Source organism: Seriola lalandi, unplaced genomic scaffold (assembly GCF_002814215.2).
Source record: "Seriola lalandi dorsalis isolate HSWRI2012SDOR001 ecotype SW California unplaced genomic scaffold, Sedor1 jcf7180002054543, whole genome shotgun sequence".
Lineage (NCBI taxonomy): Eukaryota > Metazoa > Chordata > Actinopteri > Carangiformes > Carangidae > Seriola > Seriola lalandi.
Window position 1 is genome coordinate 1 of NW_019525096.1, and position 26,634 is coordinate 26,634.

The 26,634-nt window shown below is 39.1% G+C and overlaps 2 protein-coding genes across 9 annotated transcripts in view; both read right to left on the bottom strand.

Annotated features, from left to right (window-relative positions):
- Positions 1-4,193: 4,193 nt before the first annotated feature.
- Positions 4,194-6,840, bottom strand: lsm8 (LSM8 homolog, U6 small nuclear RNA associated). Its single transcript, XM_023414834.2, has 4 exons — positions 6,635-6,840; positions 6,323-6,363; positions 5,266-5,393; positions 4,194-4,847 (listed from the first exon to the last, which is right to left on the bottom strand). Exons 1-4 carry the CDS (start codon positions 6,663-6,665, stop codon positions 4,757-4,759), a joined length of 291 nt encoding a protein of 96 aa, XP_023270602.1. The 5' UTR covers positions 6,666-6,840; the 3' UTR covers positions 4,194-4,756.
- A 782-nt stretch (positions 6,841-7,622) lies between these two features.
- grip1 (glutamate receptor interacting protein 1) overlaps positions 7,623-26,634 on the bottom strand; it is a 59,054-nt gene continuing 40,042 nt past the window's right edge. For 3 of the 8 annotated variants that reach the window (XM_087176203.1, XM_023414842.2, XM_087176204.1), the window contains exons 8-27: positions 26,154-26,301; positions 25,851-26,020; positions 25,342-25,479; positions 25,045-25,194; positions 24,732-24,918; positions 24,328-24,473; positions 22,526-22,606; positions 22,057-22,126; positions 21,573-21,718; positions 20,767-20,911; positions 19,138-19,277; positions 18,800-19,003; positions 18,223-18,376; positions 16,579-16,617; positions 16,177-16,288; positions 15,847-15,879; positions 14,878-14,988; positions 14,670-14,786; positions 14,439-14,585; positions 7,623-14,077 (exon numbers count right to left, since the gene is read on the bottom strand). In XM_087176203.1, coding sequence (XP_087032329.1) covers positions 13,778-14,077; positions 14,439-14,585; positions 14,670-14,786; positions 14,878-14,988; positions 15,847-15,879; positions 16,177-16,288; positions 16,579-16,617; positions 18,223-18,376; positions 18,800-19,003; positions 19,138-19,277; positions 20,767-20,911; positions 21,573-21,718; positions 22,057-22,126; positions 22,526-22,606; positions 24,328-24,473; positions 24,732-24,918; positions 25,045-25,194; positions 25,342-25,479; positions 25,851-26,020; positions 26,154-26,301 — 2,738 coding nt within the window. In that variant the 3' untranslated portion in view covers positions 7,623-13,777. The remainder of the gene's footprint in view (positions 14,078-14,438; positions 14,586-14,669; positions 14,787-14,877; positions 14,989-15,846; positions 15,880-16,176; positions 16,289-16,578; positions 16,618-18,222; positions 18,377-18,799; positions 19,004-19,137; positions 19,278-20,766; positions 20,912-21,572; positions 21,719-22,056; positions 22,127-22,525; positions 22,607-24,327; positions 24,474-24,731; positions 24,919-25,044; positions 25,195-25,341; positions 25,480-25,850; positions 26,021-26,153; positions 26,302-26,634) is intronic. The other 5 variants (XM_087176206.1, XM_087176202.1, XM_087176205.1 and 2 more) reach the window with 4 other exon arrangements.

Genomic DNA, 26,634 nt, shown 5'->3' on the forward strand with positions numbered 1-26,634 from the left:
TGACTTACTATACTATGTCGTTTTTTTTACTTTTTATGCCTTACTATACTATGTCCTTTTTATGCCTTACTATACCATGTCGTTTTTATGCCTTACTATACTATGTCATTTTTATGACTTTTTATGCCTTACTATACTATGACTTTTTTATGCCTTACTATACTATGTCATTTTTATGACTTTTTATGCCTTACTATACTATGTCCTTTTTATGCCTTACTATACTATGTCATTTTTATGACTTTTTATGCCTTACTATACTATGTCCTTTTTATGCCTTACTATACTACGTTGTTTTTTGGAGTTTTTATGCTATGCTATACAATGGCGTTTTTATACCTTAATATACCATGTCGTTTTTATGCCTTACTATACTATGTCATTTTTATTACTTTTTATGCCTCACTATACTATGTCCTTTTTATGCATTACTATACTATGTCCTTTTTATGACTTTTTATGCCTTACTATACTGTGACTTTTTTATGCCTTACTATACTATGTCCTTTTTATGCCTTACTGTACTATGTCGTTTTTTTTACTTTTTATGCATTACTAAACTGTGTCATTTTTATGACTTTTTATGCCTTACTATACTATGTCCTTTTTATGCCTTACTATACGATGTCATTTTTATGACTTTTTATGCCTTACTATACTATGACTTTTTTATGACTTTTTATGACTTATTATACTATGTCGTTTTTTTTACTTTTTATGCCTTACTAAACTGTCATTTTTATGACTTTTTATGCCTTACTATACTATGTCCTTTTTATGCCTTACTATACGATGTCATTTTTATGACTTTTTATGACTTATTATACTATGTCGTTTTTTTTACTTTTTATGCCTTACTAAACTATGTCATTTTTATGACTTTTTATGCCTTACTATACTATGTCCTTTTTATGCCTTACTATACGATGTCATTTTTATGACTTTTTATGACTTACTATACTATAACTTTTTTATGCCTTACTATACTATGTCCTTTTTATGCCTTACTATACTATGTCATTTTTTTAATTTTTATGACTTACTATACTATGTCATTTTTATGACTTTTTATGCCTTACTATATTATGTCGTTTTATGCCTTACTATACTATGACTTTTTTTGCCTTACTATACTATGTCCTTTTTATGCCTTACTATACTATGTCGTTTTATGCCTTACTATACTACGTTGTTTTTTGGAGTTTTTATGCTATGCTATACTATGGCGTTTTTATACCTTAATATACCATGTCGTTTTTATGCCTTACTATACTATGTCATTTTTATTACTTTTTATGCCTCACTATACTATGTCCTTTTTATGCATTACTATACTATGTCATTTTTATTACTTTTTATGCCTTACTATACTATGACTTTTTTATGCCTTACTATACTATGTCCTTTTTATGCCTTACTGTACTATGTCGTTTTTTTTACTTTTTATGCATTACTAAACTATGTCATTTTTATGACTTTTTATGCCTTACTATACTATGTCCTTTTTATGCCTTACTATAATATGTCATTTTTTTAATTTTTATGACTTACTATACTATGTCATTTTTATGACTTTTTATGCCTTACTATATTATGTCGTTTTATGCCTTACTATACTATGACTTTTTTATGCCTTACTATACTATGTCATCTTTATGACTTTTTATGCCTTACTATACTATGACTTTTTTATGCCTTACTATACTATGTCATTTTTATGACTTTTTATGCTTTACTATACTATGTCCTTTTTATGCCTTACTATACGATGTCATTTTTATGACTTTTTATGCCTTACTATACTATGTCATTTTTATGACTTTTTATGCCTTACTATACTATGTCCTTTTTATGCCTTACTATAATATGTCATTTTTATGACTTTTTATGACTTATTATACTATGTCGTTTTTTTTACTTTTTATGCCTTACTATACTATGTCCTTTTTATGCCTTACTATACTATGTCCTTTTTATGCCTTACTATACGATGTCATTTTTATGACTTTTTATGCCTTACTATACTATGACTTTTTTATGACTTTTTATGACTTATGTCGTTTTATGCCTTACTATACTACGTTGTTTTTTGGAGTTTTTATGCCATGCTATACTATGGCGTTTTTATACCTTAATATACCATGTCGTTTTTATGCCTTACTATACGATGTCATTTTTATTGCTTTTTATGCCTTACTGAACTATGTCCTTTTTATGCCTTACTATACTATGTCATTTTTATGACTTTTTATGACTTATTATACTATGTCTTTTTTATGCCTTACTATACTATGTCCTTTTTATGCCTTACTATACTATGTCATTTTTATGACTTTTTATGACTTACTATACTATGTCGTTTTTATGACTTTTTATGCCTTACTATACTATGTCCTTTTTATGCCTTACTATACCATGTCGTTTTTATGCCTTACTATACTATGTCATTTTTATGACTTTTTATGCCTTATTATACTATGTCGTTTTTTTTACTTTTTATGCCTTACTATACTATGTCCTTTTTATGCCTTACTATACTATGTCATTTTTATGACTTTTTATGACTTATTATAATATGTCGTTTTTTTTACTTTTTATGCCTTACTATACTATGTCCTTTTTATGACTTTTTATGACTTATTATACTATGTCGTTTTTTTTTACTTTTTATGCCTTACTATACTATGTCATTTTTATGAATTACTTTTATGCCTTACTATACTATGTCCTTTTTATGCCTTACTATACTATGTCATTTTTATGACTTTTTATGACTTATTATACTATGTCGTTTTTTACTTTTTATGCCTTACTATACTATGTCATTTTTATGACTTTTTATGCCTTACTATACTATGTCCTTTTTATGCCTTACTATAATATGTCATTTTTATGACTTTTTATGACTTATTATACTATGTCGTTTTTTTTACTTTTTATGCCTTACTATACTATGTCATTTTTATGCCTTACTATACGATGTCATTTTTATGACTTTTTATGCCTTACTATACTATGACTTTTTTATGCCTTACTATACTATGTCATTTTTATGACTTTTTATGACTTACTATACTATGTCATTTTTATGACTTTTTATGCCTTACTATACTATGACTTTTTTATGCCTTACTATACTATGTCATTTTTATGACTTTTTATGCTTTACTATACGATGTCATTTTTATGACTTTTTATGACTTATTATACTATGTCGTTTTTTTTACTTTTTATGCCTTACTATACTATGTCATTTTTCGTGCCTTACTATACTATGTACTTTTTTGGAGTTTTTATGCCCTACTATACTATGTCGTTTTCATGCCTTACTACTATGTCCTTTTTTGGAGTCTGTCTTACTATACTATGTTGAGTTTTTTTGGCCATGCTAAACTATGGCGTTTTTATGCCTTACTATACTATGACTTTTTTATGCCTTACCATACCATGTCGTTTTTATACTTTACTATACTATGGCATTTTTATGACCGTTTATGCCCTACTTCACTCTGATGTTTTTATAACTTTTTGTGCCTTATACTGCAACGTTTTCATGCCTTACCATACTTTGACGGTCTTATTTCTTCTTATGCCTTTATATATTATGATGTTTTTGACTATGATGCTTTTATCACTTTTTTTATCCCTTATATAATTTTCATGACTTTTTATTATCATATATGAAATACCCATAGTAAAAGGCAATTCTAATGTTTATAAATTATTTTCTTTACTATTTCTTTTTAAATTTAAAACTTTTAGTTTTTATCTTTACATATATACTAAAATAAAATGAAACGCTTTGGGATGTATATTTACCTAATGTATATAATATAAACATACATACTAAACACACCTTTTCTATTAGCTAGACATTTACGTCAATATAGGATATTATTCAAATTTCTTAGTTTTTAATGTTTCTTTCAGTTTTTTCCTTGTATTTTGTTTCGTTGGTTTATTTTATTTTTAATTCTTTAAAACGAATTAAAAAAATAACTAGTAAGTCATGTTTTTTCAAATGCTTCTGATTTTAATTAATCCTTTTCTGATTGATGAGATCAAATTAACTTTGCATATTAACACAATTCAAGTTCAAAAGTCCTGCACTACATCAGCTGATCAACATAACGAACATGACTGAAACCTTTCAGTCTGATGTTTCAGTTAAGTAAACAAAGGTGTAGTCAGAATCTGAGAAATGAAACTTTATTAAACAATCACAATCTGACAAAAACACTCAAAGCATAAAAAACTTTAACAATTCACTTCTTTATTTATAAAAAATTCAAACAGAAAGGCGTCGCCACAGGAGCCTGTTACTGACAAAAGGTCAGACAGTTTTCTGGATAAATTACTTATTTTTAAACTGTTTTAGTCCATATTACAGAATCGAGGTGTCAGCTGATCCAGTGTTAAACAGGCTCCTGTAACATTCATACACACAATGATGCTGTGCCTTAAATCACTCCCTGTTTCCTGCCCTCTGCTGTTTTATCTGAGTGTAAATTTGTCTTGTACAGAGTGCCCTGAACGCCACACGATGGAAGGCAAAAACAGTATTGCATCACTTTCTGCCGACAGTTCCTGAATGCAGCCCTCAGCATAGTCACAGTTGTGTGACTCAAAAGCTGAGTGACGACACAAAATGAAGATGATTAGAGGAGAGAGTGAGGGAGTGATTTCAGATACAGTGCGAGTCACAATGTTGCCACGGAGACAGCAACCAGGACAGTGGGGGTCGAAGGTCAGAGGGTCAGTGGACGACAGAGTTGAGCGGCTCGGCTCTGATGTTTCCTAAGTCCAGAGTGGAGTCTGTCTCCTCGTCGATCTCACCAATCACCGCCCTGAAACATGACGACACGGCCGCCAATCAAAAACTCTGATCATGTACTAATCAATACACTGATCATTATTAAAATGGGATTCATTGATCATATAATTTTTCATTTACATGTAAATGTCATGCTAACAGATTAAATTATTGTTCAATTAAATTAGATTTCAATCTGATCTATCGATCTATCTTAATATTGATTAAACATCAGTTCTGAGATCAGTCCACAAATGCAAATGTCACAATATGACAATAGACTAAATTGCTGGCACATTCACATACCACCTTAAATTCAGCCCACAGCTTTAACATCATTAACACGCCTGCTCTGTGCAAACCCACGATTCTTTGTATGAAATTTCATATTAATTGTTTTCAAAATAAAAGCGGATTATTAACAAAGGTGTTAATCGACATGTTTGACTTACACGTTGTCTCCTCGGACGATGTAGAGTCCCAGCACCACCTGCTCAACCCCCTGACTGGAGCTGAACACCCGCTCATGACTCTCATCCAGGATCAGGTTGATGGTCTGATCGAAGCCCTTCAGCGTGCCCTGAACACACACACACACACACACACACACACACACACACACACACACACACACACACACACACACACACAAAACATCAGGTAAAAGTGAAAAAATAACAGAAAAATATCAGAAGACGAATGAGCAAGTGTTTAGTTTTATCTGCCACATAATGAAACATAAAATATAAAATCTGAACCATTTTGAAGTCATTGATGTTCTTGTCACCACAATTTCCTGAGCTGACAACCAGCAGGACAGCTGTTTCTATATCATCATTAGAGTCCAGTCACAGAGCTCAGCATCTGTTTTTCTCAAGGTAAAATCCCTCCATTTAAAAAAAAAAACAAAAAAAAACCCAGAAGGCTGTTTTACAAAACATGTGACTCTTTCACAAGGTGCTCCAAAGACTCTTGTTTTGTCCTTCTGCATCAATAAATATAGCATTAAAAAAAGGTCAATAGAAAAAAACGGACCTTATATTACTATGCAAACAAAACCAGTAGCCCAAGGTGACATCTCTCTCTTCCCAAGTTGTCATACACAGAAATATGGACATTTCTGACAGTTTTCTGAGATTTTGTTGACTAAACAATGAATCAAAATTTTCACCAGGGGACACCTGATGAACAACACAGATTTGAATTGTGTTCATTTAATAATAAAAATTTAAAAGAAAATGTGGAAAACAAATGCTAAAACCCACAACACAAGCTCAAATAAAATTATGTACATCACTGGCGGGAAAACAGAAACATATTGATTCAATTTACACTGACAAGAAACAAAAAATCCTCACGATTTAAGCTGGAGCCAGAAACTTTTTTTGGAGGTTTTGCTGAGGAAAAAACACTCATCTATTATGATAATCAGCAGAATATTCATATTGTAATACTGGTAATTATATTGTTAAATCTAGGAATATTAACAAGAAACATATTTAAACTCACCACAATCATCCTGCCGTCGGAGGTGACGATAGCCACTGTGCCTGTATCACCGTTAAAGAAACAACATTTTCTGGACAAAACATTAAATTAATGTCAAAAACTTGCACAAAAACAACAAAATGCGGTGTTTTAACACACAAATAACTATTTAACTACAACCCGGCGCTGCTGAAATGTAAAGTCACACCGCTGTAAGTTAATAAATAACTCAATCAAAATATGTCTCCTAGCTTGTATGCTATGCTATCAAGCATTTATCCATTCATTCTGACGGGTAGTTAGCATGTTAGCCAGTTTGCGGCGGCAGGATACGGTTAATGTAGCTCTCCAGGGCGGTGGACATGTTTCCTGCCGGGCTCGGTGTTTATAAATCCAGCACAGATGAGCGGGAATGTTTCCACGGGTTGTGTGGTGATTAATATTTGCAGAAACGGCACCGACAACGACGAGCAGTAGCAGCTAACAGCGACAACACACAGGAAAACAGACCGCAACAATCCAACAACGATTCTCCGAGAAGACAGGCAAGAGAGGAGAGCGCCGAGCAGAAACGTCACATCCGGTTTAAGTTTCAACCAAAAAAATGTACTAACAAAATAAATATTGTAATAAATTATGTTAGATTATACGATTTTAAATTATATTCAGCAATAGCTTAGAATTTGGTACATACATTTTGAAATTAGTTTTCAATTTATTAATTTTTTATCAAATTATGGTCAAAATATAGTAATTAAAAAATATATATATATATAATACAAAATAATAAAATTAAAATAAAATATGTTTACATAATTAATATATTTTGTTTACATTTTTATTGTACTCAGTAATACTACTACTATACTACTACCACTACTACTACTACTATACTATATATTTTGCTTCATACTTTATAAAATTAATACTTTATGAATTATTTGTACCTATAAATTATACTCAGTAATAGATTCTACTTTTCTATATAATTCATTGAATAACTATTTTTTAAATAAATTAAACTAATCAATTATACTGAAAGAAATTATACATTACATACAAATGAATGATGGACTGCAGTACAGAAATGCCACTGGAGTGCAGGTACATTTAAGATGAATAATACATATAACTGTAATAAATTATATTTTGACACATCATTTATAAATATAAAAATAAATATTTGTTTGTTAGTATTTATATTCATAATTGTAATCCCTCCTGTATAAAAAAATGATTGAAGTGTGTTTTTTTTGTTTTTTTTTTATGACAAACATGTATGTATGTGTTTTTGTGTGAGATGACACATGGAGTCCAGACGTTCCAGCAGGTCTTCATCTTTATTGTTGCTCAGTAGTCGTCCATACAAAGGAGGGGTGGAGGAGAGCAGTGGAGCCCGACAGGACAAACACCAGGAACGTCATGCTACCAAAGTATTAAATTTGTACAAAAATACTTTACAACATCCCTGTTCCTTTAAAGAAAAATACAGTTTAGTTGGTTGGTGAAGCTACATGGAAACTAATCTGACCCACTATTTCAAATGGCAGTGCAATGCATGTGTGTGTATGTCTGTGTCTGTGTGTGTGTGTGTGTGTGTGTGTGTGTGTGTATGTGTGTGTGTATGTGTGTTTGTGGTTTTATTTTGCTATATTTGTGGGGTCCGAAAACCAGGAGCCCACTGTACTTGTGGGGTCTAACAGCTTTGTAGTGATCAAATTACTGGACACCCCCAACACAACCTCAAAGGGCTGTTTTATGTGTCAGGAGTTGGTTTTAATGTTGGGGCCAGAATTAAGGTTATGGTTGTTCATTCAGTTGTGACGGTCAAGGTTTGGGGCTAGTGAATGCATTTTGTCAACAGTCCCCACAAAGATAGGTGCACAAGGATGTGTGCGTGTGTGTGTGTGTGTGTGTGTGTGTGAGCAGACGTCTTGCTGAGGTGAATCACTAGAGTGCAAATCCCTGCAATGTAACACACACACACACACACAGACACACACACACAGACACATATACACACATACACACAAACACACACACACACACACAAACACACACACACACAAACACACACACACACACACACACACACACACACACACACACACAGTTAATTCATGCACACTAACTTTGGAGCTAATTTCCTGCCAAACCTTAAACAAACCAAACGTGTTTTGCAAATGTGCTACAATTCACTAACACAGTGTGGTTTGCAAATACAAAACATCATTAACAAACTAATTAATTTTGTTCGAACAGGACTTTTTTCTCATGTAATGTCATTGTTTTGTGTCGCTGTGTTCGTGAATCAAAGGGCGTTCGTAAAACATGTTTTGTTGTAGTTGTAGTTAAGTTTTGGCAGGAAATTAACTCCACAACTAACACAGTGTGTATAGCTTTATATCTCACTCACAAACCCAGTCAAACCCTCCTGAAGCCACGCCTCTCAGCTCTGTGGCTTCTTCCCATTTGTGGAACAGTTTGTCTCAGCTGAATGCAGCTCTTGCTATGGTAACTGGTCAGATCTTGAGCTCCGTGTTTGTGTAATGGTCATCCTAACATGGTGATAGCTAGTTGTATGCTAACTTAATACTGGCTGTGTTAACCAGGTATTAGCTGTGCGCTAACTGAATGTTACCTATATTTAAAACACGTAAAGCCCCGATCCAGGTTGTTGCTAACCACTAACTAGGTGTGGTGGCCTTGTGTTAGCTGTATGCTAACTAGAAATGAGCTGTTTGCCATGTCATAGCCAGGTTTAGCGTGTTCTTAGCAGTGTACTAGACAGGGACTAGCGGTGGTAGCCCTCTGCTAACAGCTTTCTGTGTTTGCCATGTGTTAACCATGTTCTCTGCATGTGTGAATGATATACTAGCAGTTTCAGTACAGGGCTAACAACACAGCTGTGTGCAGGGTGTAATCCCCATGTAAGCTGTGTTCTAACTGAATATTAGCCATGTTTAGCCCTGTGTTAGCAGTGTGCTAGACAAAAATTGACTATGTTTACCTTGTGTTACCCTTGTGCTAAATTCATGCTAGAACAAGCCTAATACACAGCTGTGTTAGCCAGGAGTGAGGCCCCTGTTTGCTGAGCTATAATTAAATAGCTATTCTCACCAACTGTTAGCCCTGTTTTAGCCTTGTTCTAGGTTTACGCTAAAACTATCTGTGTTTGCTAGGTATTATCCCTGTGCTAAGACTTCACCTGGTGTTAGCCCTGCTTTATCTGTGTATTTAATAATTATTGGCTATGTTGTACCATATATTAGCCCTGTTTTAGCCATGTTTTGGGTGTGTGCTAACCATATACTAGATGTTTTAGCCAGGTCTTAGCCCTGCGTTAGCTGTATGCCAACTGATTGCTAGCTAGGTTTACTAAATGTTGCTGAGTGTTATCTGTGTTCTAGGTGTGTGCTGACCATGTACTATGTTATCCAGGTGTTAGCTCTGTGCTGTTTAAGTGCTAACCCATAGCTCTGTAAGTCGGGTGTTAACCCTAGATTAGCTGTGTGCTAATCAAATACTAGCTGTGTTTCAGAGATGTTAACCTTGTGCTGGATGTGTGCTAACCACAAACTGGCTGTGTTAGCCAGGTGGCGGCCCTAGGCTAGTCATATGGAAACACGTTAGGTCAATGCTAGCCTTGTGTGTGCTCAGAGTCTGCTAGCCACATGCTAACCATATGGTAGCATTGTGCTTCAGATTGAAAACATCACAGTTAATAAAATGAGATGTTGTAGAACAGCCAATCAGAACTATGCACACAGAAACAGCCAATCACAGCTCTCTTAATCAAAGCACAGAGCCCGTTGCAGAGCAGCTATTGGTCATTTCAGGTCAGGGAAAGTCTCTACTTGCTGTTGGTGCTGAGGGAGGGTTCTGATTGGCCAGTTTAAATAGTGAGTTCAGACTGAGGTGAAAGCAGGAAGATGTTGACATCACTCCAAAGTAAAAACACCCACCCACACACACACATACACACACACACACCCACACACACATACATATACATACATACACATACACACGCACACACACACGCACACACACACGCACGCACACATATTTACTGTCACAGGTTTCCTGTTCGAACAGGACTTTTTTCTTGTGTAACGTCATTGTTTTCGTGGTTATGAGGTGAAGGTTTTCAGGGTTCAATGGTTCCGACGTAACTGAACCGTTTTTTTTAATCTATTTTACATCTTTTCAAGCTCAGTCGCCATGGAAACAAACAAACAAACAGAGAAAACTGACAACAGTCAATCAAAAAACACACAGATCGATTAGCATAATAGATCACTGTAACTGGGGGGGTGGGGGGTTTGGGAGGGGGCATGCTTGGCTTCTTCCTGGGAGCTGATTGGTTTGTCTGTGTGTTGAAGAGAACCAATCACAGACAGGCAGGGAAGCGTTTGTTTTCTGATTGGTTCCAGCCAATCAGCTGAATCTCTCAGAATTGCTGTCTGTCTCTCATCTTGGCTGCCTATTGGACGAGGGTAGAAGGGGGTGGGGGTGGGATTGAGGTGGGAGGAGCTTAACTGGCCTTGTGTTTAACCCACACACATAACACACACACACATACATACACACACACAGTGTGGCCAGTCCAACAGGTGTAAACAGTAGAAAAAGTATTATTGAACTGCTCAGTGTCATCATCATCATCATCATCATCATCATCATCATCATCATCATCATCATCATCGCCAACATAATTATTACTTTTCCAGCTTGCAGTTCGTTCATGGCACAGAACTAAATAGTAAACCCCTCTGTCTTTCTATCCATTGTATTAGGGATGCTCCGATCAGTACCAGCTGATAATTATTGGAAATTACGTGATTTTTCCAAATCCATCATGGCTGCCAGGTCTTCAACGCTACGACTGGTTATTGTTTGAACATTTTTTGACACTAGACCTGAAAAGATACTTCAGTTATGGTTCCAATACCAAAATATTTTTTTTTTTTAAATATACATGTATTTCTACAAAACCCCACTCCAACAGTGGCATAATATTTGTCACCACAAATAGTAGCTGTTTCTGGGCTTTTGATCATATCACATGATCCTACTCAGCAGATGCAATTTGCCCAGTTTATCCAGCTCTTGCATCCACCACATATAATCGAAACAAACTCTCTGAACTAAATGGTAGTCAGGGTTACAGCCACCGTGACCAAAATGGTTTCGTCTAATCTAAACCTTAACATTGCTGCCTCATTGGACAGTTTGTCCAAGTATGTTTAAACTCCACTGGACATTGAGTGGATAAAGCCTTAAGAATCTTTGGGACTTTATCCTGTTTGCGCAATAAAAAGACTGGAAGCTTCAAGGTTTTCGTAACCCAGTGACTTCTGATGGTTTGCTTTCAAGAATAGATGGCCTTCAAGACAGGGGCAAAACTAATTCACTAGTTTGACAGTTTTAATCCTTAAGAAAACCCTACGAAGGTTCAGTGTTAACGGTATTCCTATTGACCAAGTACTTTTTTGTGTCACTTGATCAGTCCGAAGAGGCGTAAAAGTCTCGGTATCGTCCAGCCGTCACTAACAGGGACCCCAGGCAGCAGTGTTGACCCAAATGCAGTATCAATGGCTGCCAATGCAGGGTTCTTTTCTAATACGCTTTTAGAGTGCCACGTTTTGGATATATAAGAGTTTCGTAATTTCGCAACTGAATTTGAGCAGATGCAACTTCCCTCTCCCGTTCTTATCCTACCTTTACCTACACCCAACCATACAACCATACAAACCACCTCTGACTTGATCATTTTCTACTTTATGCTTATAATTTACCACCTCAACACCATCTTTAATCTTGTCCTAAACCAAACCTTCTGCCCCAAAGCCTTGGTGGGGCCAAGACTTTTTTTCGTTCTTGCTGCAAAGTTTCCAATCCAGTTGTGCAAGACATGCAACTAGTGTGGGGCAGCATCAAGGCTGTATGCTTCAAACAAATGCTTTTCAGATTGTCAAACACCTTCGAGACTACTCTGAAAAGCTATAAATATTTCTGCCATTAATAAGATGACACCTTGTACAAACTAGTTTATTTTAAGCATACCTTGGCCCTCATTATCATAAGACCTGATGGACTGGAACATTCAGCCTTTGATACGAGTAGCAGCATAATAGACTAATATTTTATGTTTAACTTGGAGAATATAAAGGATAAGATTTTGACATAAATCAAAGTGCTGGGTTTTAAAGGGTTTCTCATGCGGGAGCTTCCTGTATAAAAGTTTAAAAACATAAACCAGTCAGTGATCGGCACTGGTTTGGATGATCACAATTACATCAACCCTAGACACCCTGATCGGAGCATCCCTAGTCTCCTTGGCAACCTGCCTGTCCATCAGCAGGTTCTGGATTCTGCACTGGAGTCCTATCAGTCTTTGTGCTGCTGTGGTTCTTGGCCAGTAAAACCAAAAGCCATGGTTGTGGTTCTAGTAAGACCAGGGAGGCCTGGTGTTCACACGTTTCTGAACTCGCAGAAGCAGCAGCCATTGCGCTGGCTTAGTATCCATGAATCCTTGACCACCAAATCCATGAGTAAGAACCATATCTCGGACCATTAAGACCATTGGCTGTGGCTCTGGCTTCAGTAGGACCAGTACCTATGGTTCTGTGACCCTGAGACCATTAACCAGAACCATGTCTTGGAACAGGTAAGACCACTGGCTGCGGTTCTGGCTTTAGTGGAACCAGTAGCTGTGATTCTGTTACCACCAAGACCAGAACCCATGTGTCTTAACCAGTAAGACCACTGGCTGTGGCTCTACTTCCAGTGGGACAAGTAGCCCTACTGTTAGGCTTGTAGAACCAGTAACCACTGATCTTATACCAGTAAGACCTATGGCTGTAGTTCTGGTTTTAGGAGAACCAGTAGCCATGGTTCTGTTACCACTAAGACCAAAATCCAAGTGTCTTGGACCAGTAAAACCATTGGCTGTGGCTTTAGTTCCAACAGGGCCTGTGGTCCTGTAGTCCTAGTCCTAGGCCTCTAGAACCAGTAACCATTGATCTCAGACCAGTAAAACCATTGGCTGTGGCTCTGGTTTTAGTAGAACCAGTGACCTTGGCTCTGGGCTAGTAGAACAGTAGCCTTTAATCTTGAACCAATAAGACCAGTAGCTCTGGCTGTGGTTCCAGTAGAATCAGTAGTTATAGTTCTGAATTGAGTAACACCAGTAGTACCAGTTTGCATAACTGGTTCAGGTGAAAAGGTGAGGAGTTGCTCCGGTCCATCAATGTGCTTTCAGACTGCTTTAGCAGTTCAAGGGTCAAACTTTAGTGGTCAAAGGTCAAAGTTCATCCAGAGGGTGTGTGTAGCACCATGGGGGGTCCACTTCTAACCAGTCCAGATGGGTCTAATCCAGTTTGGTTCAACTTTGTATTGATCTCCTCGTTGACCTCTCCGCTCCAGTCTGGTTAGGACCAGTTCAATCCAGTTTCATACAGTTTTTGTCTGCTATAAGGAGCTATTATTCACCTGCCCCACCCCAAGCCCCGCCCCCAGCCCATCTCCAGGTTGGCTCCATTTGATTGGACCACTATCCTCTCCTTGGCCAATAGAAAGCTCTGACGGTCCCAGATCGCTGCTGATTGGCTGAGGGGAGTGGCCACTATTGTTGGTGCCATCAGTGTGATTGACCAGCAGAGAGGAGGAGGTGGGGTTTCGACTGATGACGAGATCCAAGCGATTTGGAGACTCTGCGATCAGAGGAACGACGAGACAGCAGTCAAAGTCCCTGGTCCGCACGTGGTTAATCTGGAGGACAGAAAAGTGTGGGGTTAACCTAGAGAGAGATCTTTGGAAGTGTGATGATGAGGTATCTTTTTCAATAACCACACTAAAGGCGTGGCTCTATAGGGACGGCCCAAAGGTGTCAGCTCTATAGGGTCCCTAATCCCTATAGGTACAGGGATTGAAATACCTCAACAACTACTGGACGGATTGTCATAGAATTTTGGACAGACAATCATGGACCCCAGAGGATAAATGATCTCCTGACTTTCATGTAGCACCACTAATATTTGATAGTAATAGTCCTTTGTATTAATAGTACTTTGGTTTATGACCAAATACCTGCAAAACTAATGACATTTCCATCAGCCCCAGGTTTTTGTACCTGTAGTATTCGGTCATATGCTCGGAGGCCACCCTGCTCCGCTGGGCCTCCTGGTCGGATGTTGTTGACGTAGACACCACGGTCCAACAAACCGTCAGAAACACTGAAACCAAAATCCTCCAGGTCTGAGGCCTTCTCTAGAGTCAACTACGAATACAGACACACACTCAGTCAGGCTCACGAGCAGAAGACTGTCAGAGTTAAGTGTGGTGTTCAGGGATCAATGGTCACCTTGTGGAGTTCCACAGGGTTCTGGTTTAGGATCTCATTGACTTCCTGCCTCATCTTCCTCATGGCAAAGGCTCGACGTTGGGGATCAGAAGGCAACGTGTTGGACCTTGGGGTCACCTGGGAAAGTTCAAAGGAAGAATCCTTAAAAACATTAAAGACATGACATGATGTAGGTATCTTCAAGTGTAACAGTCTAGGTGAGAGTTACCTGTGGTCGGGAGCTGCTGCGCTCCTGGAAACTTGCCTGGCGTCCCAGAGTGCTGCGCAGAGGGGTTGGGTCATGGTTCAGACTGAGGGTTGAGCCCGACATGATGGTTGCCTGGATACAGCCAATCAGAAAAAGGCAATCAATCAAAACCATCCAATCAGAAGACAGCTGGTTAAACGCACCACTGGGCTGAACAAAAACATGGAGATTAAAGGCAACCTGGGTGTGCGACCTTTGACCCCAGCTGGCACGATCACACCAGGACGGGACAAGTTTCTACTGACAGATTCTACTGACTTTCTATTTCTAGAATCTATTGTTGTTTCTGAGGACAAGATCTAGTGACAGGATTTACAGCAGTTTTTAGAAACTACTGTTTCTATTGACAGATTTATTGATAGATCAACTAATAAGAGATACTCTTGGTTTGATTGATAGGATCTACTGTTATTTCAGATGTTATGTTACTGTATGGAGGTCCAGAGATGTACTGAAGAGATCTACTTACAGATTCTACTGTTCTTACAAGAATCTGCTCGTTTCTACTGAGATTCTACCTGTTCTAATTCTACTTAGACTCTCACATCACTCAACAGATGCCCACTCTTCAGCCAATCAGAATCAAGGTATCATCAGACACATGCATGACTGACAGATCTGCTTCACGACGGGCAAAACAAACTACCCATCAGGCTTTGCGCAAGCTCTCCCAGCATGCCTTGCTCAAACTGCCATGCCCGGTGCAACATGACTCTGCCACGTGATTGGCCAGAAGCTGAGTGATGTCACTGAGATGTCACAAATAACGTCACTATGGTCTGCGGCTTGCTGCTAACGGTGCGGGTTAGAGTTCACATTCAAAAACAGCTAACATGTCGGATGTTTGACAACGCTAAAAGTCCAGAGTACAGAGAGGAGAGAGGAGAAGAGACAGGAGGAGAGTTAGTAGGAGGGGAGGGAGGAGGATACCAGAGTGAGGAGGTGCGTCTCCTTTCCAGACTCCTGGAAGAGAAGGAGTCATTTCTCTTTTCAGCGCATTCACTAAAATTTACTGCTGCATTTCCAAACAAGGTCAAAACATGAACAGAATTTACACTTTATACTACTACTACTACTACTACTACTACTACTACTACTACTACTACTACTACTAAAATATAGGGCTGAGTAACAGTTCAATATATTTTTTCAAAGAAATCATATCATAAAGATCATTTCATGTTGTGTTTTACGTTTAAATTTATTGCAAGCAAACAGCAAATTAGACTCAATTAAACTAATGTTGTTTTTCTCACTCACCTCTAGCTCTCTGAGGATGCCGCTCTGGCCGCAGGTCTCCAGATCCTCCAGAGCCTGAGACCAGAAGTTCTCCTCCTGGTCCGGTTCTGTCCCATCATGCCCCACAGTGAACCTGGAGAGGAAAAGGTGAACTGTCAGCCAATCAGAGAGGAGAACAGCCGGACGGGTTGACACACAGAGGAGGCCGGTGACGGACGGGTCATGCTGGTGAGAGTGTTTCGTCTACGACAGGACGTGGAGGGGGGTGGGTGGAATTGTGCAGTGACAACATACACATCCACTGGGTGTATGTGTCAGTGTGGCGGGGGGGGTCAAAGGTCACCAGGTGAAGGTTTCAGCTGGAGGTCAGAGAGGGCGACAGAAGACTGTGTGAGGGTGAAAGGTCAAAGGTCAGTGTGGTACCTGCTGTCAGTGATTAGACCGCTGGGCAGGTTACAGGCTCTGCAGATAGAGACACACTGCTGTTACTGCTGTTAGCTCGCGGCTAGCAACCACCAGTGATTTGAATAAGGAACGCTAACATGCTAATCATGTAGGAATGGCGGCTGTGGGAATCTGGAAAAAATTCAAAAGGTAAAAACGTGGAATTCGCTGGCTGAGTTGTTTTTGTGCCTTAAACTGCACAAACCACAAAAGTAACAGGTGGAAAATGTTAATTAGCTTAAAAATAATTTTTTTTTTGGTGGAAAAATTCAAATTAAAATGAGATTTTAGGATCAAGTGCTCAGTGGAAAAAGTCACAAAAAGTATCCAGTCTCTTTTCATGATCTTGTACTTTATGCTGATAAATACGACTCATTAAAGGAGCTATTTGTAAGGTTTGCTATCGCTACACAGCTAATGTTAGCATTACCAGCTGTTACTTACCAGTCTAGAAGAAACATTGTGAGTTCAGCATCAATCTTTATTCCTTTACTCACCAACAGCTGTCTCCAGAGGTGGAAATCAACCCTCTTGTTCTGCTTCTATCTCCATCACTTCTTTTCTTGCCACTGCAGTTAGCATGCTAACCAGCTAGCCCCGAAATGGTTGACCCATCTCGTTACTTTCCGATACCGAGTCACTGTAGTCTCCAGACTGTCCTGAAGAACTAGTGCCACTCAGATGGTTCTTATATTGTAAACAGCTGAAACTCTTGGCAGCTGCTAATGCTAACATTGGCTATGTAGCAATAGCAAAACTTACAAAAAAGCTCCTTTAAATGTAACGAGACAGTTTCTCCTGAGTGAAGTTAATGTAAGACAAATTAACCTGATGGCATTTTAACATCTCATGTCGGACCTGTTTTTTTGTGTCACAGCTCTGAACTGAAAACCATCAGATTAACGTAACGGCTGCAGCAGCTACATCACTGTAATTAATGGAATTATCTCAATCATCATCAAATCTTTTCCACAAAGAAAATAAAATCAGTTTCTCACTGTTTAACAATTCACAAAAGTTGAAGCCAGTAATGTTTTCTATTCCACGTCTGAAAAGAGCTGATGTTTATTATATTTTAATGGTAAACAGGAGGAAGCTGATAAATTTGGTGAACACCTCCACCTGCAGGAGGTAACACTATGTAGCCTGGAAATGCTGCGGATAAATTCCACCTCCAAGCTGTAATTTCACTGGTTTCTTAACCATGAAAATGTAAAAATAATGAAGTTATCATGATGTTGTGGCTTCAAGTTTTCAATCCATCTATCATGACTATTAGTGGGTGTACTGTGTCTCCTTTACTGTTTCAATTGGTCCAATTTCTTTTCATCTGTAAATAATTATAAAAGTGTGACTTTTGAAATTTAAACTGTATATACTTTTGACAAATTCCTTTACCTGTACCTGTCTGAATATATTGGACCTGTTTTTAAAGTTTCATCATTTAAAGTTGATTTAAAATCTCGGTCCAGTGCGACGCCTCTCAGAAATATTAGTTTTCCAGCATCACTGTGTCATTATATGTATTATCTGATGTCTTTAATAATCCTTTTAAACAGATACAGTATGAACCTGTTTTGATTTACACCCATCTGTTTGACATTTTCTGTCTCTCTGTCTCACCCTCCGAGTGGTGGGCGGTCCCAGTCGTCGTCACTCAGACCCAGATCTGATAGCGGATTGGCTCGCTGGCGAGTGGAGGACGATGACTGGCTGTTGGTTGTCTTGGCGTTGCGCCACTCGTGGAAACTGTAGGGAGACGACTGAAAAGGTGGAGCTGCAAACAAACAGAAATGTTTTATCAATGACTCATAACTTGTATCTGCAGGGTTCACCAAATAAAACACTTTTAATAACTTTACACTGTAACAGCTGTCAAAGAAATGACCTAACAATAAACAACATAGCCAAGAATTATTTAAGCACATTAAGTAATTAATCTGTTGACATGACCTGGACCCATGTACAGATTACTGAACAGGTTCAGAGCCTCTGTTTGAAGAAACTCTCACTTCTTGTTTGAAAGACACTGAGTTCAATTAACGACCACAAACAGATACAAACTGATTGATGGATTAACCATTAAACTAATTAATTTGTTGAAGTTTTTGCCAAAATTGAGACTTATTTAACATTCAAGACCTCTGTAATTAAATTTAGAACTAAAACTCTCTCAGAAGGTCAGAGGTCGAGTTCCTACCTGGCGAGGTGTAGCTGCTGTCCATGTTGGACCCGTCCCAGGACTCCACGGCGCTGTCCACAGACGGCAGCGTGCTGAACGCTCTCTGGCTCGATGGGGGCGCGACCATGATGACAGGCTCCTCCTCCCCATCCTGGTTCTCCTGACCAAGTCCCACCCCCGACCCCAGACCTGGACCAATCACACAGGACTTGGGACTCGACACTAAAGACAGATTAACATGAAGTACTTTGTTAGTTTTTGTTATGTGCTGAAGCTCAGAGCCTGTGTGTGTGTGTGTGTGTGTGTGTGTGTGTGTGTGTGTGTGTGTGTGTGTGTGTGTGCGTGCGCGCGCATACATTCTCCCTGCTTCTTGATCTTCAGTGTTACTGTCTCTCCCGCCTGCTGCAGCAGACTGATGGCTTCACTCAGAGGTTTCCCCTTCAGGCTGCTGCTGTTGATCGCTAGGATACGATCACCGACGTGGATTGCACCAGTCCTACAACACACACACACACACACACACACACACACACACACAGGGTCAAGTCATGCTACAGGAAAAAATTACATCAAACAACATTATAAAAAACCATAAAAAACAAAGCTGCATCACTTTGAGTTTCTTTTTTATTATCTTTTATATTATTGTGACCACATATATTTATATATATAAATATAAATATAAATATATTTATATAAATATATTTATATATATAAATATAAATATATTTACTTGATGGTCACTTTATTGTGTGACCAACATCACCACATGTTTAAAGCACCAGGAGCCTGAACCACAAACTGAGACACTTTTCCGGTGTCACGGAGCTGGCTCACTTTTAACCGGGTGCAATCACCGCAGCAACGGAGGCAGGTTGCTATGGTAACCGGGGCACATCGCCATGGTAACATCACCTACGCTACTCTGGAGCGGGTTCACTTCGGAAGGATCAGATCAAAACCCCCGCCAACGCTGCCCCCCCCCCAACCTTCTGACCAATCAGATGACTGGAAAAACTGAGTCATGAGTTCTACAGGATCAAAATAGTTTACAGTAAAGTAATTTATTTATCTCTCCATTGAATTTGAGGTGAAAACCTTTCAGCATTTTAACCAACATAAAGAAAAGACATTTACTGCAATTAGATAAATATGATTAAATATATCAAACAAACAAATGATACAGATTATGTAAAAGTTCAAACATTATTCATTATTAACAGCAGAGGGCGACATTCTCCACTTCATCCTGACCTGAACACGTCTGTCACTGCTTCACAGAACCAGTGGTGAATCTTCTGTTTCTAATGTTTTCATTTGATTATTTCTGTCTACAATATACAGGAGCGCAGATAACTAATGATTATTTTCATTTTTGATTCATCTGCTGATCATTATCTCGATTAATCAATCAATTGTTTCAGAAAACAGTGAACAAAGCTGATGTAATTGTTTTCAAAAAGCAACAAATCTTTACATGTGAGAAGCTGAAATTTTTGTTTAAAACAGTTATTGAATTATTAAAATAGTTGTTGATTAATTTTGTTGATCAACTATCATCAATTAATCAACTAGTTTTTAATTTCATGATATAAAAGTATTATAAAAAATATAATAGATTATATAAATTGATGAAATGAAAGGTAAATAAATAATGAATATAAATAAAAAACGTAGACAAATAAAAATAAAAAACAAGCAAAAAGTAAGTAAAACAAAAAAATTGCCAATTAATTTACTAAATACATCTCAAGTGAATTTAAATGAATTCATCTCAAAAGAGAAAAAAAAACGTAAAAAAACAAACTAAATTTACAGTATGTTAAGTTAACAGTGCCGTATCAATACCATATATCTATTATCAATCACTGTTCACTGTATTCTATTGGTTTTCTAAAAAACAAGCTGGAATTTCTTCCGTAGACATGAGAAACATCCACAAGTTATTAGATGATGAGCTGCAGAAGGAAGGAAAGAAGCGTCACCTCTCAGCCAGCCCCCCCTTGCTCAGTGAGGAGATGATGATGGGGTCAAACGGCTCCTCGGTGCCTGAGATGGTGATTCCCAGCGGGCCGCCGTACCTCTGCAGCTCCACCGTGTAGATGATGCTGCCGGACACTTCCTGTTCATCTGAAACGTTCAATAAAGATTCATTCAACAACAAGCATGTGATGATCAGGCTGCGAGTCGCATCAATAGTGACAGGAAAATGATTTGCGTCTGTCCTGAAAGGCCACGGTTCTCGTTGATAATGAAGGTTCTAATTAAGACGGATGATGTTCTAGGCGTCACCTGATGGGCTTCCTTTAAGGGGTGACTGAGCAGGTTTCTAAGGGTTGATGAAAAGGTTTTAGGTGTCCTTGAGGAGGTGTATAGTTAGGGTATAGGTTCCCGTGTTCCCTAAGGAAAGTTATGTGGTTCTTTCAAACTGTCCTTGAGAAACATTTAAGACTCTTAGAAGAGATTCTGCAGTAAGAGGTTTTTGAGGTTCTACAGACGCCTAATGATGTTTAGGAGGTCAGTGAAAAGGTCCTTGAAGTTTCTGAGGAGGTTTTAAGTGTCACTCAAGACGTTTAAATATTCCCAGGCGAGAGCATCTCCTGAATTTCCTGTCTGCAGTGCATTGTGGGTCGATAGCGAACATGTTTTTAGCGTGAATACATTAGAATCAGTGTGTGGATCTGAGACACAGCTGTAGATGATCAGTCTAAAGCGTCATGAGTGACGACGGACAGAACAAACGAACAGATGAAGATGATTTATCTGCCACAGTAAAATAAAGACATGAGACCTGAGTTGTCTTCGTCTTTGCGGATCTTCAGCTTGACGAGCTCCTCACACTGCTGGAGGATCTGAACGGCCTCCTCCATCGAGCAGTTCTCCACCCGGATGTTATCGATGGCGAGCAGCTTGTCTCCGAGCTCCAACGTCCCCGTCCTGAAAGACACATTTTAAATAAAGTTCATATAAAAACACAGCACAGGAGTCACAGTAACCAGCTGGTCAGACAACAGAAGCTCTTTTAACTCACATTTTCTGCTTCACACACCAAAACACATGACCTATAAACACACACACACACACACACACACACACACACACACACACTGTCCTGGCCTGTTAGCCTAATTAACCAGCCAACTACAGACAGCTGACTGAGCTTAAACGCTTAAACACAGCTGACACTTCTGTTTGAGTTTATTCTCCCATCTGATACTGAAGTGTGTGTGTGTGTGTGTGTGTGTGTGTGTGTGTGTGTGTGTGTGTGTGTGTACCTGTGAGCGACGCTGCCTTTCTTGATGTCAGAGATGATCAGAGGATCACCTGGTTTCCTGTTGGACGGAGCTGCAGACACACAGAGAGCAAACAGTGAATAATTGAAGGTGTTTCTTCTGCTGCTCCTGGATCAGAATTAAATGTTAAAGAGAAAATTTTTTTTTAAAAGATCAAAGCAGGAAATGTAATATTCAAATGACAAATGTGTATGACAACATGAGGAGGTCCAGGCCTGGAAATCACTCATCTAAAATAGATTTCCCCGACGTCTGCACATGATTTAAGAACAAACTAGAATTAAAATTCATTAAACCCGCTTTTATTTTCATGTTTTAAGTTCACTAAAGCTTTCACGTTAGCTTTGTGACACTGAGCTTTATCCTGCAGGAAGTAGCCATTAGAAGATGGTAAACTACGGCCATTCAGTTAACTACCACTCTGCAGTGACGTTGTGTTTTCTTTACTTACAGCTGATGGTGATTCCCAGCTCCACCCCCGGTTTCTTAGGGAGCTTCACGTGGAACGTACCAGAACTGGGGATGACCGACTCTGAGAGAGAGAGAGAGAGAGAGAGAGAGAGAGAGAGAGAGAGAGAGAGAGAGAGAGAGAGAGAGACTTTGAGCAGCAAAATAAAGGCTCTCTTCACCCTTATCTCTAAAAATAAATGTCATAGTTAACAAAACCTTTTTAGGAACTTTGATTCATCACTTTTCTTGGCATCTGTTGAACAAATACACTACAATACTAACACAATGCAATGCAACAGTACATTTCATTTCTTGTGGTTTGTTTTGCTCTCACCAGTCCGTCACTGGATTTTGTTTCTGAAAGTATTCTCCATGAATAAAGTTATAAATCCACCTAGAGCTCTGTTTTTCCTTCAGTGAGAAAGAGACCGGATGCAAATGAATCACTGAAAAAAATTCTGAGATATGGGCAGTAAATGTTTTAGTGTCCACATACTTTTGGCCACCGAGCGGAAAGTACAATTGACGCACATTAATGAAGTCGGTCTTTGGTGTGATGTTGTGATGGATAAAACTGACACACAGACGACAACAGGACATTGTAAGGACAGCAGAGGCAACAGAATCAGCTTTCTGAGAGCAACAACTAATTTTATTATCAATTAATCTATCAATTATTTTCTCGATTGATCAGTTTGTCTATGAAATGTCAGAAAAAAAAAAAAAGTTATCTAAGTTCTATTTGGATATGTCTCCAAATTGTCCATAAAAAACCCCAAAATATTCAGATTATCTAAATAGTTCCCACAAAGCAACAAAACACAGCTAAGAGACACTGATTATGACCATGTTTTAACACGAATTAGACGATAATAATGTTGCTCTTGATAAAACGTTAAATGTCCCATATTTTCCAGGTGGGCGGGGCTTGGTGACTGCTTTGTTGTGACATCACAAAGTTCCAGAAGTCCTGACGGCTGGTTTTAAGGCTCAGTTTCTGAATACAGGCTGTGTGCATTTCTCTTTGGACTGAGGCTTTGATACTTTCACAGTATTAATATAGAAGCTAGAGCTGATCTATAATCACACTACACATGGACACACACCTTTACACTGGAGGAGCTTTAAAATGTGCAATCAGTGAAACATCAATGATACTGGAACAGATCACACCACACAATGTGACTGCTCTTCATACTTTCCTGTGATTATCATCAATGATATCTCATTCAGTGACTCCTCCCCTGGAGATTATTCACTGTGTGTGTGTGAGTCATCACTGACAACATGTTGTGTTGTCTTCAGGCGTAGGTGGTTATTTATAATAACTGGAGTATGTTACATTAACAAAGAGTCTGACAAATTACAAGGAGACGCCAGAGAAGCAGAGCTCCACACAGACTGACTGTCAGGCGGCCAAAGCCAGAACAAACACACACCACACTGTTGGTTTGTCTCTGCTCAGTTGTAGTGGATCACAGCCTGATTTCATCAACAAAAACAATCAAAAACCTTTGTTAAAGACTGATTTTCACGTTAAAACAATTCTAAAACTAACAGCAACAACATTAAATATTATATTTATCTTTTGATCTGTTATTTCAATGCCATAAAACGTATAAAAAGACTAAGTACAGACTTAAAGAGGAGATTCCAGGCTTTGAGGTATTACATGAATATATGCATGTATGGAAATATAAATGTATCAATATGGAAATATGAATTTATGAATTATTATATGTGACTCGTGTGTGTGTATGTGTGTGTGTGTGTGTGTGTGTGTGTGTGTGTGTGTGTGTGTACCGGCCACGTCGAACTCGATCTCCAGCGTGAGCTGAGCGGTGATTGACGAGTCTCTGAGTAGCTGATTGGTTTCTTCCAGGGTGGAGTCTTCAGTAGGAACTCCATTTATGGACAAAATCCTGTCGCCGATCTGCAGGATGCCACACCTACACACACACACACACACACACACACACACACACACAAATACAGACGACAAAAGTTAGAGCTGCAGGATGTAAGATGTAAAATGAAAAATAAAATAACTTAGAGCTTAAAAAAATACGATTAAACCAATTAAACCAAAATAAAATATAAAACTACAGTTAAAAATGAATTATGAAAGAGAAGCAATAATATTTGTGATAGAATGTGATTTATCGTGTATTTTATTGCAGTATTGTGTTCGTGTTGTGTGTATTCACCTCTCTGCGGGGCTGTCGGGGTCGATGTAAGCGATGAGCGGTGGCGAGGATAACGTTTCCGTGGCGAAAACTCCGCCTTGCAGCTGCAGGCCGAACCCCATGATGCCGTCGCCTAGCAACGCCACCTCCGTGGTTTCCGTGTGAACAACCTGACCAGCCAGACCCACGGTGCTGGACGCAAGAGACACTGATGGGACAGAGACAGACAGAGTCAGGAAAGAATTAGAATAGAATAAAAGAGAATAGAAAAATCAAGCTACAACCGAAGTCCGAGGTCAGAGGTCAGAGGTCAGAGGTCAGAGGTCAGACTCACATGAGCTCTTGAAGTCCTTCTTCTTGGCCTTCCTCCTCATCAGCGTGCCCCGTGGACTCGTGGGATACATGTTCCTGGGCAGGGTGCTCATGTTGAGGGACGAGAGACTATAAGCCGACATGGAGCCAGGAGAGAACGAGTGGCTGAGAGCTAGAGAGAGAGAGGGAGAGAGAGAGAGAGAGAGAGAGAGAGAGAGAGAGAGAGAGAGAGAGAGGGAGGGAGAGAGTGTTTTGATGAGTAGATGTCTCTCTTTCAAAATAAAACACCAGAAAGAGAGAGAGAGAGAGGTGGACGTACAAGGGTTGTTTGTATGGCGGTTGTGCGATCTGGCAGCTGATTGGTCAGGGTGGTACGTGTTGTAGTGGTAGGGGGGGAGGATGGGGGCGGAGCCTCCGGTCTCCCAGGGGAGGGGGCGGGGACTACGCTGCACCTTGACTGCGCACACATACCCCCACACACACACGCACGCGCGCACACACACATGCACCCACACACACATACACACACACAAACACACACACACACACACACAGAAACACACACATAGGAGGGTGTTTAGGTTAAAACAAAAGGAAAGGTCAAAGGTCAGAGGTTAGGTTGCTTCCTGTATCGCAGCCTTATAAAAGATTACATGTTGTTATGTAATCTTTCATATGTACAGTATATTACATATGTGGCATTTAGGGTCAGTTTGGTTCTGGTATATTTATGTGTTTATACTGTGCTGTGGTGTGTTCAAGGACAATTGGGGTTAGTATGTCTTTGCCTTCAGGGCCAATTTGAGCCTTATGTGGATTTGTTAATACCGTGCTGTGGTGCGTTCAGGGCCGGTCGGGCCTGGTGTTGCGGCAGGATCTCCATGCGGACGGTCTGACATGAGGCAGAGAGCAACTGAGTGGCTTCAGCCAGAGAACAAAACTCCATCGACTTCCCATCAACGGACAAAATGTGATCTCCTGCATGAAGAGCACCACACCTACACACACACACGCACAAAACACACACCAACACAAAGCACACACACATAAAACACACAGACAGGAGGGGCTTAAATCAAAGTTTGTATGAACTTGTGTTTTTGATCCTGTCCAGGGTCAAAGGTCACTCACCTGTCTGCTATGCTGGCTGGTTTGACCTTGTCGATGATGATGACCTGCTTGCTGCAGAACATGGAAGTGGACAGAGCCACGCCCAGACTGGAGCCCGTTGCCTTGGCAACCTCCACGAGCAGCGGCCCTGACGCCGTTGCAACTGAGTCTGACAAAGGGAAACACAAACAGATTTTATTTAAATCATTTTAGTTTCAAATTTCAAACGGTGTTCCTCAGGGTTCAATCCTGGATCCTGTTTTATTTTCTCCTTGTTGTTCCACTACATCATATTATTTTATATATACATATATATTTACATATAATCTGATACTGATTGGAGGATATCTACTGACTTTTTTAACAGCTGTAACGTAAAAACAAACAAACCCAAAGATATTCAATTATCAGAGACACGACAAAGAAATGCAGCAGAATTTCACACTTAACTCATCAGATTTTTGGAATTTTTTCCTTGAACAATGACAAAAAAAACGTTGTA

What these genes read in the sequence shown, in the direction of transcription:
- lsm8 (XM_023414834.2), bottom strand. Translation starts at nt 6,665, where the DNA reads ATGTCCACCGCCCTGGAGAGCTACATTAACC. An exon ending in CCGACGGCAGGATGATTGTG is followed by an intron (nt 5,394 to 6,322) that starts GTGAGTTTAAAT and finishes GTGTGTGTTCAG; the next exon opens with GGCACGCTGAAGGGCTTCGA. An exon ending in ATCGTCCGAGGAGACAACGT is followed by an intron (nt 4,848 to 5,265) that starts GTAAGTCAAACA and finishes GTCATGTTTCAG; the next exon opens with GGCGGTGATTGGTGAGATCG.